General features: G+C 39.7%; 1 protein-coding gene across 1 annotated transcript in view; it reads right to left on the reverse strand.

Moving 5' to 3' along the window:
- The window catches only part of SGK1 (serum/glucocorticoid regulated kinase 1), a 69,978-nt gene extending 58,335 nt beyond the window's left edge, over nt 1-11,643 (reverse strand). Inside the window, exon 1 of the mRNA XM_021540657.4 lies at nt 11,130-11,643. Coding sequence (XP_021396332.3) covers nt 11,130-11,198 — 69 coding nt within the window. The 5' untranslated portion in view covers nt 11,199-11,643. The remainder of the gene's footprint in view (nt 1-11,129) is intronic.
- Nucleotides 11,644-12,286: the final 643 nt, after the last annotated feature.

Below are 12,286 nucleotides of genomic sequence, written 5' to 3' on the forward strand. Positions count from 1 at the left end.
TATAAACACACAAATGTGCAAAGATATTAGGGTGCAGAAGCTGCTGGAGTTTTCCAAGGCTCACACAAGTTACTCCAAGAGCTTCATAAAGCAGACAGCTAGGCTGGACTCTCTAGCAGCTTGCAATGGAGAAGCAGCACTTTCCCTTCAGCTCTGTATGGGCCTATTCAGTATGCAGGCTGCTATATGGGAGAGGTCCAGGCTGGTTAGCCCTTGGAGAGAAAAAAGAGAGAAGTATGATGAACAGAAGAAATTTGTTGAAAAGAAGATGATTTATTTACATATTTAACTTCTGGATGACTGCCAGTGTGCTTGGAACTGCACAGAAAGAGAACCTCATGAGGCTTGTCTCATATCTAATTACAGCTCTTTCAGGCTTAGTATATATGGAATAATTGGGGAATGGAATGAACAATCTCAGAGCTCTGACCTTTTTTCCCTTCAACATTTCTTAATTAATCTTAAATAGAGAAGGAAATAATTTATTTAGTCCAATCAAGATATCCCAGAGCAGTCACCTTTGTTCTCTTATCACTGTACCAAAAAAAAAAAAAAAAAAAAAAAGGCAGCACAAAAAAAGAGAAATAAAAACTAAAGGAACTTTTGAATCTGAAATGAGACCTCTTCCTCTCACAGGGAATTGATGGAAGGTGCATGCATGGACACCATAGGCTTAGGAAAGAATGGATACTAATGAATGCTACTTTCTGACAGGGTGAATCAAATCTCACAATTTCCTTATCAAAAATTTGCATCTCCCATCTCTAGCATGTACATCATAAGTCTTGATGTTACACACTGTCAAACTGAAATGCAGGAATTAAAAGAGAAGTGTCAGGGCCAAGATAATGAAGATACACTCTAGATTCCATCCTGATGACTGTGTTTCTTCTTGCCTCTCCACCTCTCTAAAGGTCTCGATAGTGTTAAAGATACCCCTGGATGGTGGCTGCAGCTTTAGGATGACCATCTACAGAGCTGCTAAGCATTAAACAGCATTTATGTTCATCTTTTTTTTTTTGGAGTTCAAGACCATCCCTGACTAGTAGTGCTAAATAAAAAGGCTTGGTTATTAATTAACTTTGTCTACCAGTTTCTGACATGAACAAGAAATCAGCCTGAAGTCAGTGATATCACTGTATAAAGAGTTAGGGTGCCCATGGAGCAGAAGAGAAGATAATATGGAGCCAGGATGTAAACTGAACACAAAACCTGGAGGCGCAGCAGCTGTGGTTTTAATCACACCTCCAGTCTGTTGGCATAAGAAGAAAAGGTCACACTACAGAGCTAAAGGTTGCTTTGGTTTGTGTTTCACGGCTGTCCTCCTCCAACATTACCTTCCCTTATCTTCTCTGCACATGAATTTTCTTACAGTTATTCTTTGTATCTCAGCCAAACAGTCAGAAAGGTTTTACACAGAGGATTCCCACAGTCACTTTGTTCCCAGAGCACAGAGATTTAATCCCACACTCCAACCAAAAGAGTTGATGTTACAATGCCTGTCCTTGCATTGAGCCATGGAGCCCTCCTTTGAGTTGACCCTTAAGGAATGTGGGATCCAAAGTTTTGCGTGAATCTGCATGTGTCAAACAATGTCAATGTGCTTCAAAATGTCATTAATTTTAATAAATATAAATAAATTATCATTATTCAAATTCCAACCTACCTACAGTTTAGGCCATCAAAGCTTAACAGTCTTCCATTAGAATAATGCAGGGATCTTTTCAGAAAACAAAATATACTGAAAGAACGGTATATTTCTTTCACTAATCTTAATTAGCATGGAAAGAATTTCAAGCAATTTTATGGACCTATTCTTGGGTAAATTTTTGCAATGCATCTAAATTTGTATTGACCTACAGTTCAAGCATTTTTCTTCGTAACTTTTTGCATTATTTCTGCTATATACTTGAAAACTTTTCACAGCCCCAGTAAAAAGCATACATATGAACTGACTGAAGCAAGACAAATATCTAATAAAAACAGAACACAAAATAAAATAAAATATATATTTCTCATATACAAGTATAAAAATCCCCATCAGTCATATAAAAATAATTTTGTTGGCAACAGTAGCTAGTGATTTTGATTATATTATTTGTGTCCATGAAGTCTCAATTGATATTTGAACCTGAACTATTTAGGTGCTGTCATTCTCTTTTTCTCTACCCTGAAGTGCTTGCAATCTGGACAGCTGGCCAAACAATGCTTCTTAGGAGAGTTGACGTAAATTCCCAGGGTCAAATATTACACAGGAGTCTGAGTTGCAATGAGTTTGTTTTCCTGCATACTCTTTTAGCACCCAGTACTGTTGCAAGGTAGCTCCTTAAAACACCTTCTGAAAAAGTCCCACCCCACAGGGATGCTGAAAGAGTGTTGATGTGGATAGGTATGAATTGAGCCTTTCCAGAATAGGAACCCCAGAATAGGAACATCCCCATAACACACCTGTAGTCAGCTTGCAGTGGGGCAGTGGATGCAGGGTTCCCATTCTTTCTTTTGAATATTGACTGTTTTCAGAAAAGTCCTAATGTGTACTGCCTGACTGATAGGGATTTTTTCCCTGTGTAGTCCTCTGGATCTTTTCAGAAGACAGCTGAACACCCATGGCATGGTTTGTACAGTGTACAGATATGTGCATGGCCCTGAAGAGAACAAGCAGACATATTGTTGGCATCTGAAAAAGCAGCCCCTTGACAACTGAGCTGCAGCGTCTGACTGTACACACAGCTCCTCCTTCACTGGAGCTGGGACATTAAAGGTTTGCTGCTGCTGGTGGTGGACACCAAACCAACATCTGTGCACACCTACAGCAAAAAGAGGCTGTCCCGTGCCTTGCACAGCTCACCATCCGTGTTACTGATGTTATACAGAAACTTGGTTATTGGGCTTTGCTTGTGGGAGACACAAAAGCAGTGAATGAAATAAGCACTGGATTATGGAGCACAGCAGGCTCCAGTCTCAGGCTGACACCTCTTCAGCCATTTCCTGATGTGCCACAGTACGGGAACAGGCTGGGTCACGCTGGAAGACACTTACAAGACAAACATGCCCCTTGGCACTCTTGACATTGCACGGCAGCAGAATCTCAATTTGTGCTTTTTACTTTTGCAATCTTTTAATGAGCTGAGTAGACTGGAAATAATAGCTTTTCAACTTTACACAGTATCTAGCATCTTCTGATGCCACTGCCATGTCAGCAAGACTGTATTAAACACTTCTGACCACTTGAAAAAAAATTATTTTGGTGCTGCTGCTGTTAAGCTGCTTAAAATGCCTGCATAAATTTCAGCCACACAAACCCAAGCAGATGTCTGCTGCTGCTCTTTCAAGCAAAGGAATTTTTTATTTTAGTGGTGGAAACTTAGAGTAAGGGTCAGGAAAGAAAGAATAACTACTGTCTTGTATATGAATTTGTCTAACTGACTGAGTTACCTATTTTCTCTTTGTGCACTTGTCTGTGAAATGGGTATGATTATTCTACCTTGTAAGGATATTTTGAGTCTTGGTTAATTGCTTGTGAGCTGATCTGGAAATCTCTTCAGTGCAGTCTTCAATAAACATTAAGATTTATAGCTTTTGGAGCTATTGTTTTCAAACTCCCTGTTTTTAATCGTCTTGCTATAAAAGTGACTGTTGCAAATAACAACCACTAGTTTGTGATAATATGCTGTTCAGAAAAAACTCCATTCTGTGTTATTGATTTGATTTTGCAACACTGTTTCATGGGCTTAGGTTTTGCTTGGTTTTCCACTGCTTTAGCATCTCCATTTACATGTTTCTCTGCAGCGATAGTTCCTGTCCTGTTTGCTTCTCCTTCACATCAGCCAATTTGTTAGAGAGATATAAGCTTTCTCCTTGCTTTCAATTCTCTGATTCCTTTTTCTATGGACACAACCCTTGACCTCCCCTGAGCCTGTAACCTTCATCAAAGCCTTGTTTTAATTAACAGATAGGGTAACGTATCCCCAGAGTTGCTCCAAACTCACAGTCCTTCCCACTCCCTGCAGATCATATTTATCAATCTCCCCATTTGGCAGAGGAATCACATTGATTTTTTGGCAGACACAGCTGTGTGCTTTCTTAGTATCTCAGTTTGCATCACCAGTTACCACACAGCTAAGGGTGTCCAAAACCCTCTGTGCTATTCTTCTTGCTGACATTTTCTTGCATCACAATGTTTTTTCAGACAATTTGGATGTTTAGACTAAGGGTAAATGATACTGAGGCTGCTGAGCTGAGTTACGATAGCAGTGACAACATTGTGTCTGGGGTAGAATTGCTCTAAAATTTTGACTCCACACTCTGTGGCATTTAAAACATAGTTAATATGCACTTGGCAGAAGACTGGGAGATCTCACAGCTGGCCCTTCCCCAAACAGAAGCCATGCTCAGCTCTGAAGGTATGTAATGAAGGCAGACCAAAGCACTCTCCAGGCTCAAGCAATATCTAATCTGATCTTGAAAGGAATGAGCCAGAGCAGGCTCTCAAAGGAACCTCCCCCCACTGCTATTTGATTTTAGTGATGGTGGGTAATGAGGACCTGAAAGTGGTAAAAGGGCTGAGAGCATGTTTGGGAAAATCCAGTCAGAATCTGAAATTAAAAAAAATAAAGTCCATTTCTCAGAAAGAGTGAGATGAGATAAAAAGTAAATATTTAGATTAATTCTGTGCTCTGAGTTTTCCAGGACAGTGTTGTACAGCATAGAAGAAAAAAACTTACGGCACTATGTGAACAGAAACAAAACTATCACATCTGAAGGGAGAGCAAATTTCAAAGAGTTCAGTAGAAAATGAGATAACATGCAACATGCATTTACCAATATGCCAAACTTGCCTGATGTCTTCCTTTGATGAGGCAAATGTGGATAATCTAATCCATACGGTCTTTGGTAACTCAGTAACAGAGATAACACAGGGGAAATAAGTTAAAATGGAGAATAAGAATAGTCTTACAAATATAATCATGAGATAAAGGAGCAAGCAAAAAGTGTGCTGTCAAGAGGAATGTTGCTACTGGAGATGGGTTTGATACAGAACCTAGGCTTGTGTTCAGAAAATTTGCCAGTGACACACAGATCTACTTAGCAAAAGAGGACTAGAGTGGGGGAGAAGAGTGGGGTGGAGGTTAGAAGTGTGTAACAGAGTCCATGAGAAAGAACCTTGAAAGAGGACTATATGGATGTTTTGGTAACCCCAAAGAGATCTCATGGCCTGCAAATATGACAGCTGACTCTGTCTGCTGGAGTTACTGGGCAATGGAAAGTCTACTCTAAAGGAAGTGTCTAAAGGAAGTTGTCTTCTTTAGCCTAGACAAATACAGCTGAAAGAAATGACTGCTCTCTATAAATACATCAGTAGTTGTATATATGAGGGAAGGGCATGATTTATATAAGTTATTGCTTTGTGTTAGTAAAAGACTAAATGGGAATAAATTGGTCATGCGTAAAACTAGGCTGAAAATGAAAGGAGGATTTCTAAATTTTCAAGCAGGGGGATTATTCCAAAACTGGAAAAGAACTGGGCAGCTTCAAGCACTAGCTTGACAAATTTCTGGTAGGAATTATGAGATGTGTTTAGGAAAGTTCAATAATTAAGGAATATGGAGGTGTTTTCTAGTATTATTTTTTTTATGAAAGAGAATTGAAGAGGTTAGAGGAAGGAGAACAGAATAAGAAATAATAAGACTCCTCTCTCTTGATCTTTTTTCTTTCTTTCCTTTTCTCTCATTCTGCTGTCCTTCTTCTATGCTTCCCTATTTCTTTTTCCTTTTATTAATTTAATCCCAAGGTATTATACTTTAGTTTTAACAATACTTTCATATTTTGGTTTTGAACAAGGGACTCATAGGTACTTTCTTAGATGATGCCAGTTTTGTCTTATAAATCTTTTCATGTATGCTAGCTAAAAAACAAAATATTAGCAGTGAACCCAACCCAAAGCTCATCTTGGTTTAATGGGAAGACAGAACAAGACAAAGTTGTTTTTTTTTTTTTTATGGAAAACTTGTACTGGGGCCTTACATGGTTTCTCACCCATTCTCATGTTTCATCCCATGTGTTTACTTAATAGGCTTTTTCAGGAAACAGTTGATAGGCAGAAGATGAGAGAACTATTGTTCAGCTCATTGACTGTTTGCAGCAGGTTTGAAGCCTGATAGAGATATAGGACCAGGTTCATTTCAGTTACCTTAAAGCCCCATGTAGTTGTGGTCTGCAATGCTCAGGTTATAAACTGATGAAGGTATTTGGGGCTGTGGTGGGCAAGGCTGAGTGCTTACAGCTTTGGCTAATGCTAAGAAGAGCCACAGATGCCCAGCACCTCTTTACACAGAACAAGTGAGATGGGAAAAAATTCTCTGCTGCAAGTCTTTGCCTTACTTGCAATGACCCAGGGTCCTTGTGTCTGGAAATCAGCTTTAAAATTTATGTACTTTTGTGACATTGGCCCAAGCAGGAAAGAAAAGCAGCAGTATAATCAGTCATCCCATATAAAGATGAGATTTTCCCATTTTATAGATGTCTTGTCTCTCATTTTCTTCTAGGTAAGTTCCCAGTTACCCTAAATAAAAGGTATCTCCAGCCCTGAAATTAATTTCTAGACTTGTAAAAGTGGCAGAGCAGAGAGCAATCCTCCCACAGCACAATCTACCAGAGGGACCATAATCTGTAGGAACTCAGCTGGAAGTACTGTGTTCAAGGGCTTTCTGTATTACTAAATTACTGTAGTCCTAAAAATGTCATTCAGGTATTTCTGCAGTCCCCTCAGCCATATATCGCCTTGAGCTCTAATGCAGCCTGAGCTGTCATCTTCATGCATGATGATGTTTACGGGTTAGTCCTTTCAGCTCATATATGGAGAAAACTGCTGGTATATAGTGCCGTAAAATATCAACATAGAAAGGAGAAGGACATGGCTTCCACAAACTGCTTGTTTGAAAAACTGCACAGAAACAAAGGCTGCTATTTCCTCTTCATACTTGCGCATTCACTTTGGCTTGACCTAAATTGCTAATTAATGTAAATTTTCTCAGAGAAAAAGGATTATGGATATTCTTTCCCTTATCAGGTTTCAGACAAGCAAGTCCTTAATCCCTGCAACAAACTTCTTCTCTAAGACATGCCCTGTTTCTTTTTTTTTTTCCTTTTATGGAACACAGCTATTTATTTTCCCATTTATCATATCTTCTTCACATTCTGAATAAATTTGTATTTGGTCTTGGTCCAGACCTAAGCGGATAATGAATTTTCATATTCACTGAGGTTACCATATCACAAGAACAGTATTTAAGTGGCAGGGACAGTTCATCATCTCTCACCCTGGTTTAGCTGTGTTGGTTTGTGCTGTGATATATGACATGACATGTTATTTTGATATGAAGGAGGTCGTATACTGTAAAATATTATCCAAAATCTTCATAAGGTAGGCCAATGCAACAGAAGAGGCAGTGCAAGTACCACAAACATCCACTTGCCAAAAAAACATCTGGCAGGGATGGCAGTAGGTGAAAATGAAAGGCTCCTCTGCCCTGGGATATCCTATTCATTGGCCAAAGAGGAATTTGTAGGTTTTCCACATTCAATGATCTTTTGAATTGGGAGTGTCCTGCACAGCTCTGAAGGATGAGGCCTGCAAACCCCTCACAACAGATGGATGTGACTTCTGCCAATTAACAAACCATTTTTATTTAACTTTGGGAAAGTCAAACTTCTGCTGGTATGTGAAAAAGAGAGATTTCCCATCCATTTATAGCCAAAGCTGTTTAATGGGCTATTTATATCGGTATCCAGTATGCAATATCAGTGGATAAGGAAAAGGATAGTAGCCAAAATGAAGGTAATTGTGTGCCATCAGATGACAATATATTTTAAATTCCCAGCCTTGTCAGGAGGTATGTTGTTATAATTTATCTTCATTGGATTGACTTCAGATTTTCCCCTTGTACCTATATATGACCCACTTTCTTCTTTCCCCTTATCTTTTTAGATTTGAGTCATCTTTAATTAAAACCCAATATTTAACCATTAAAACCTCGGATTCTAAGCACAATTACTTGTTACATCTCTTGCAATGAAAAAAATATAGGCATTGTAAATCAATTGGTTTTCTCCAAGCTGCACCCATTTTAAGTGGATGAAGTCCCTATTTTGTTGTTCTAATCCCACCAGAAATGAGTGCTGCAGGCTATTCTGCAAAAAAAATATTTTCTATTCTGCAAAACAAATAGTTTCTATTTCCCCCTTTATTTTAATTAAGTGTCCTGCCCTTTAATTTCAGCCTTTTCTTCCTGTTCTCTGACCTCTGGATATGATTAGCCCATACCCTGAATCATCTGACAACAGCAGGCAGCATCCCAGAGGGTCAGTACTTTGTCATCAGAGAATAAGCCAGGCTTAAAAAAAATCTGTTCCTCAAATTCAAGTCAATGTTTGAATGCACTTTCAGATGGGTCTAAATTCACAGAGCTCTGCCAGCCCTTTCTGTACTCTTGGACGCAGCAACAAACAGGGTTTCAATTTAATGAGAGCATAAGGCTCAAGGAGAAATGATAACAATGAAAATACATCTGGCACTTTCTTCCATAAAAAAAATCCGTGTTGAAAAAATAGCAGCATTTCAAAAATTTAATGTGTTTTACTCTACATTGATTTGGATTTTCTAGAATTAGACTTGGAAAGCACCTCTACTAGAAATATGTGCTTTTGAGGAGATAGACGCAGTGATTTCAAACTGGAGAGATTGAAGCCCCAGCCCTTGTTTCATCATAGACCCTGCTGGTGATCTGGACAAGCCTGCTCAGTACCCAGATAACAAATGACCTTCTCTGTGTGTCAGGCATCTTTCAGTAAAGAGGGATAGCAGTAACCTCACCGAGCAGCCAGGAGTGCCAGGCTCTGCAGTGCAATTCCTGCCTCCCACTCTGGATGGAGGATGCATCCCCTGGGTTGCTGGTTATGGTGCACTGGTGCTGTGGGGATGCAAACTGTCAAACAGCTCTACCACACACTACACTCAGACCAAGAAAGCTCACAAATGTGCTTCTATACACCAGGATTCTGGTGGTTCAGCCAGAGTGTCCAGATCACTGGCAGGAGACCAAATAAACTCTTGAACCATCTCTCCTTGTTCTCACAGTAGTTAACATGTGACACATCACCAGTCCAGCAAATGCAAGATATATTTCTGGGAGCCAGCAACACATTATGAGCATATAGCTATTTTTGTTTGTGTGTGTTTCAAACACTGGCATTGGACAATGGGGATTTTCTGCAAGGAAGGTAAGAGGGGTAAGAGAAACATCAATGAACACATATATCTATTAACAGAAAAGTATAGGGAGAGAATTCCCTTCTTTGTGTCTCTAAATTGGTTTTACTGATTTCATCTATCTTCATCACAATAGCAAAAAGGCAGCATCTGTTAAAATGAAAACATTCAGAAACCAAAGGCAGCTATTTGTCCTGTTCCACTGTCCAGGACTGTATCAGTATGACAGTTTCCTCAATTATGACTACAATTAACAATCTCTTTCAACTGTAAATTCATGGATTACCAGTGTAGGTCTGAAAAAACCCAGAAATCACAATTTTCCCTTCTTATAGAACAAAATTAGGTAGAGGTTTCCAGTGATAACTTCTCAGTGGCTCTAAACAGATAGAAGACAGTTGACAATACAGGAACCTTATACAGGAATTGCAAGACAGTTACTTTCCTCTTTAATAATACAATTATATTAAAATCTTCAAGCAGTTAAAAGAAAAACAACAGATAACCTTGCTGGTAAGCTGAGTATCAGGTAAACATGTGCCAATAGTAATGTACTTAAATGAGAAGCATGTTGGGATGACAACCATTTTTAGGGGCTGAATTTATGTGCTGTTTGAGTTATCAGTCTGAGGCTTCTACAAACTGCCTTGGAAACAACAATTGTTGGCTAACACTGCATTTTTTTCCTCTGAGTGACCCAGCTAGTATTTTCTATATCTGCCCTTAAATGTGGCATCTTGGTGCCTGAAAGGGTTTGACCCCAGCTTACAAATTAGTTACTGGTGTAGGCTTCATTTTTTTTGCCTGAAGGGTTAAAAGAACTGACCATATTCTTGGCATAATGGAGGGAGAGTGAATGAATGAGGATGAATGAATGAATGAACTAATGAGTGAATGGAGCAGCTTATCTGCTCCTACTCCAGTCTGTTTAAAGAGAGGGTTGTCGTTTTAATCACTCAGGAAATCCTTTCCACAGTGTAGTCCCTGCTAACAATCTCTTTCTGATGCTTTGCTTCTGCTGTCTGGGTCTACCCAGATTTATTCAGAATACCTGTCCTGATGCCACATGGAAATGACTGCTTCTCAAGTAAATAAAGAGTGTGCAGTATTGTCACTAGAAAAGAGTCAAAGAAACAGAAAGGACTTAGCTAAAGCAACGAGATAGAGTTACACCTGCATTTCTTGGAGAAAAACAGAATAAAATGCATAGCAAATATTTTCTGAATCCTGATGTATCTATGTTAAAGAATATAAAAGAAAATCAAATCCAGGTGTAGCTCAGTCTTACTCTTTTCTCCTGCATGAATTATGATTACAGTCAAATTAGAAACTGTGAAGTATTTTCCTGAGCTTACAAATGCTTCTTTGTTCTCTTTTTCCCCCTACTTTGTGAGATGATGAATGGATGAGGGTAATGCTACACTTCAGGAAAGTAAATGGAAGGTGTGGAGGGAGTCATAACCCTAGGTGGATGTGGAGCAGCGAGTCAGAGGCAAGCTGCAACATCCCTGCACTCTGCTTTGGAGTGCATTATCCCAGCCAGAATAGCTGCCTGTATTGCGTCAAGCCCTGGGGTCAGCCGTGACAGAGATACACATTCCACAGCAAAGAGTGCTGATGTAATGCCTTTGGAGCCCCCAGCCTTGTCCCCCTGCCCTGCTCCTCTTCACCTACACTGCTATTACCCTTGGTGTTCAGTAGAACTGCCCATGCCATGGGCTCCATAAAGTAGAAGACCAACATAAAGCACTTTCATTCTTCAATGACTTTCTCTCTACTCTGGCTGAGTAAGAAATGCAGCAATAATAAAAGAAAAGAAAAAAAGAAAAAAAGAATTAAAGGAAAATCTGGAAAATCTTACCCTCTTTTTAAAAAACTGAAAGGCTGAGCACTTCTTGACTGGAAATCCATTCATGTCTTTGTTGACCATTTTCCACAGTGAAGGGTACACAGTGATAGATCCAGTGTGCCAGTGTGGCACTTGTTAGTGCATCTGTTTTCCTCTGTATTCTTTCAGCTAATGAAGACAGAGCAGGGCAGGAGACTCACCGGCATGGCTCAGGCAGCTGTCCTTTACACATTCATCCTGCTGCACCAGCTACTGCAGCAGCAGCACAGTGGCAGCAGCAGCTCTCACATGCAGCTCTCTATTAGCTTCTTAAAACCATCCCCTAAATACATGTCCTCCTGTAAAATCCTGTGACAGCTCTCAGATCAGAGGCAGCAGACCTCAGGCTAAGTGGGTCTCACATAAACCCGGGTCCATCCATCCTGTGAGATTTACTGGTACCACATGCTGTATAAGCATAGAGGATACCGTGCTTAATTTGCTATTTTCCTTCTTCAGGTGGTGCAATTCACTGCTGTTTGAGATGAGAGCTGGTTTTGATTGTGCAAATTTCAGTGGGAGCTGCAGTTCAGTAATAGCAGAGAGAGAGAGAGGGAGGGAGACAGGGAGGGAGGGAGGGAGGGAAGGGAAGGGAAGGGAAGGGGGGGAAGGAGAGAGAGAGCGAGGGAGAGATGCACAGGCAGAGCAGCCAAACACAACCATACAAAGGATAGTAGGAAGGCTCAGGGAAAGAAGTGCTGAAAGGCAATATCTTTCCCCTGGGATAGTGACAGAGGTAGCTGTCATTTTATAGGTGAACAGTCTTTGAGTAAGAAGAAAAGAAACACAGGTCAATTAAAAAAAATGTTTTTCTTATGTTCTGATTTAAACAGTGTTACTTTGGAAAAAAGCCCATCCAATGATCAATGTCATACTGGGTTACGTGACAGGACATGCTGTAGATAGTTCAATGAGTTTAAAGGAAACCCACAGTTCCTATAAAGTACATTTCTTATATGTGGTGCAGATAAATGTGACCCAAGCAGACACAGACACATTTGTCCAGATATTTCCATAGAAACATAGATATATATCTTTGAAACCCAAAGGGTTTTTCATTAGAAATAGGACTGAAAGAATCTTGAAAAGGCACCTTTTTAAACTTCCTTTTTATTAAATTCAATTGAGTT

This window comes from Lonchura striata, chromosome 3 (genome assembly GCF_050655825.1).
Source record: "Lonchura striata isolate lonStrDom1 chromosome 3, ASM5065582v1, whole genome shotgun sequence".
Classification (NCBI taxonomy): domain Eukaryota; kingdom Metazoa; phylum Chordata; class Aves; order Passeriformes; family Estrildidae; genus Lonchura; species Lonchura striata.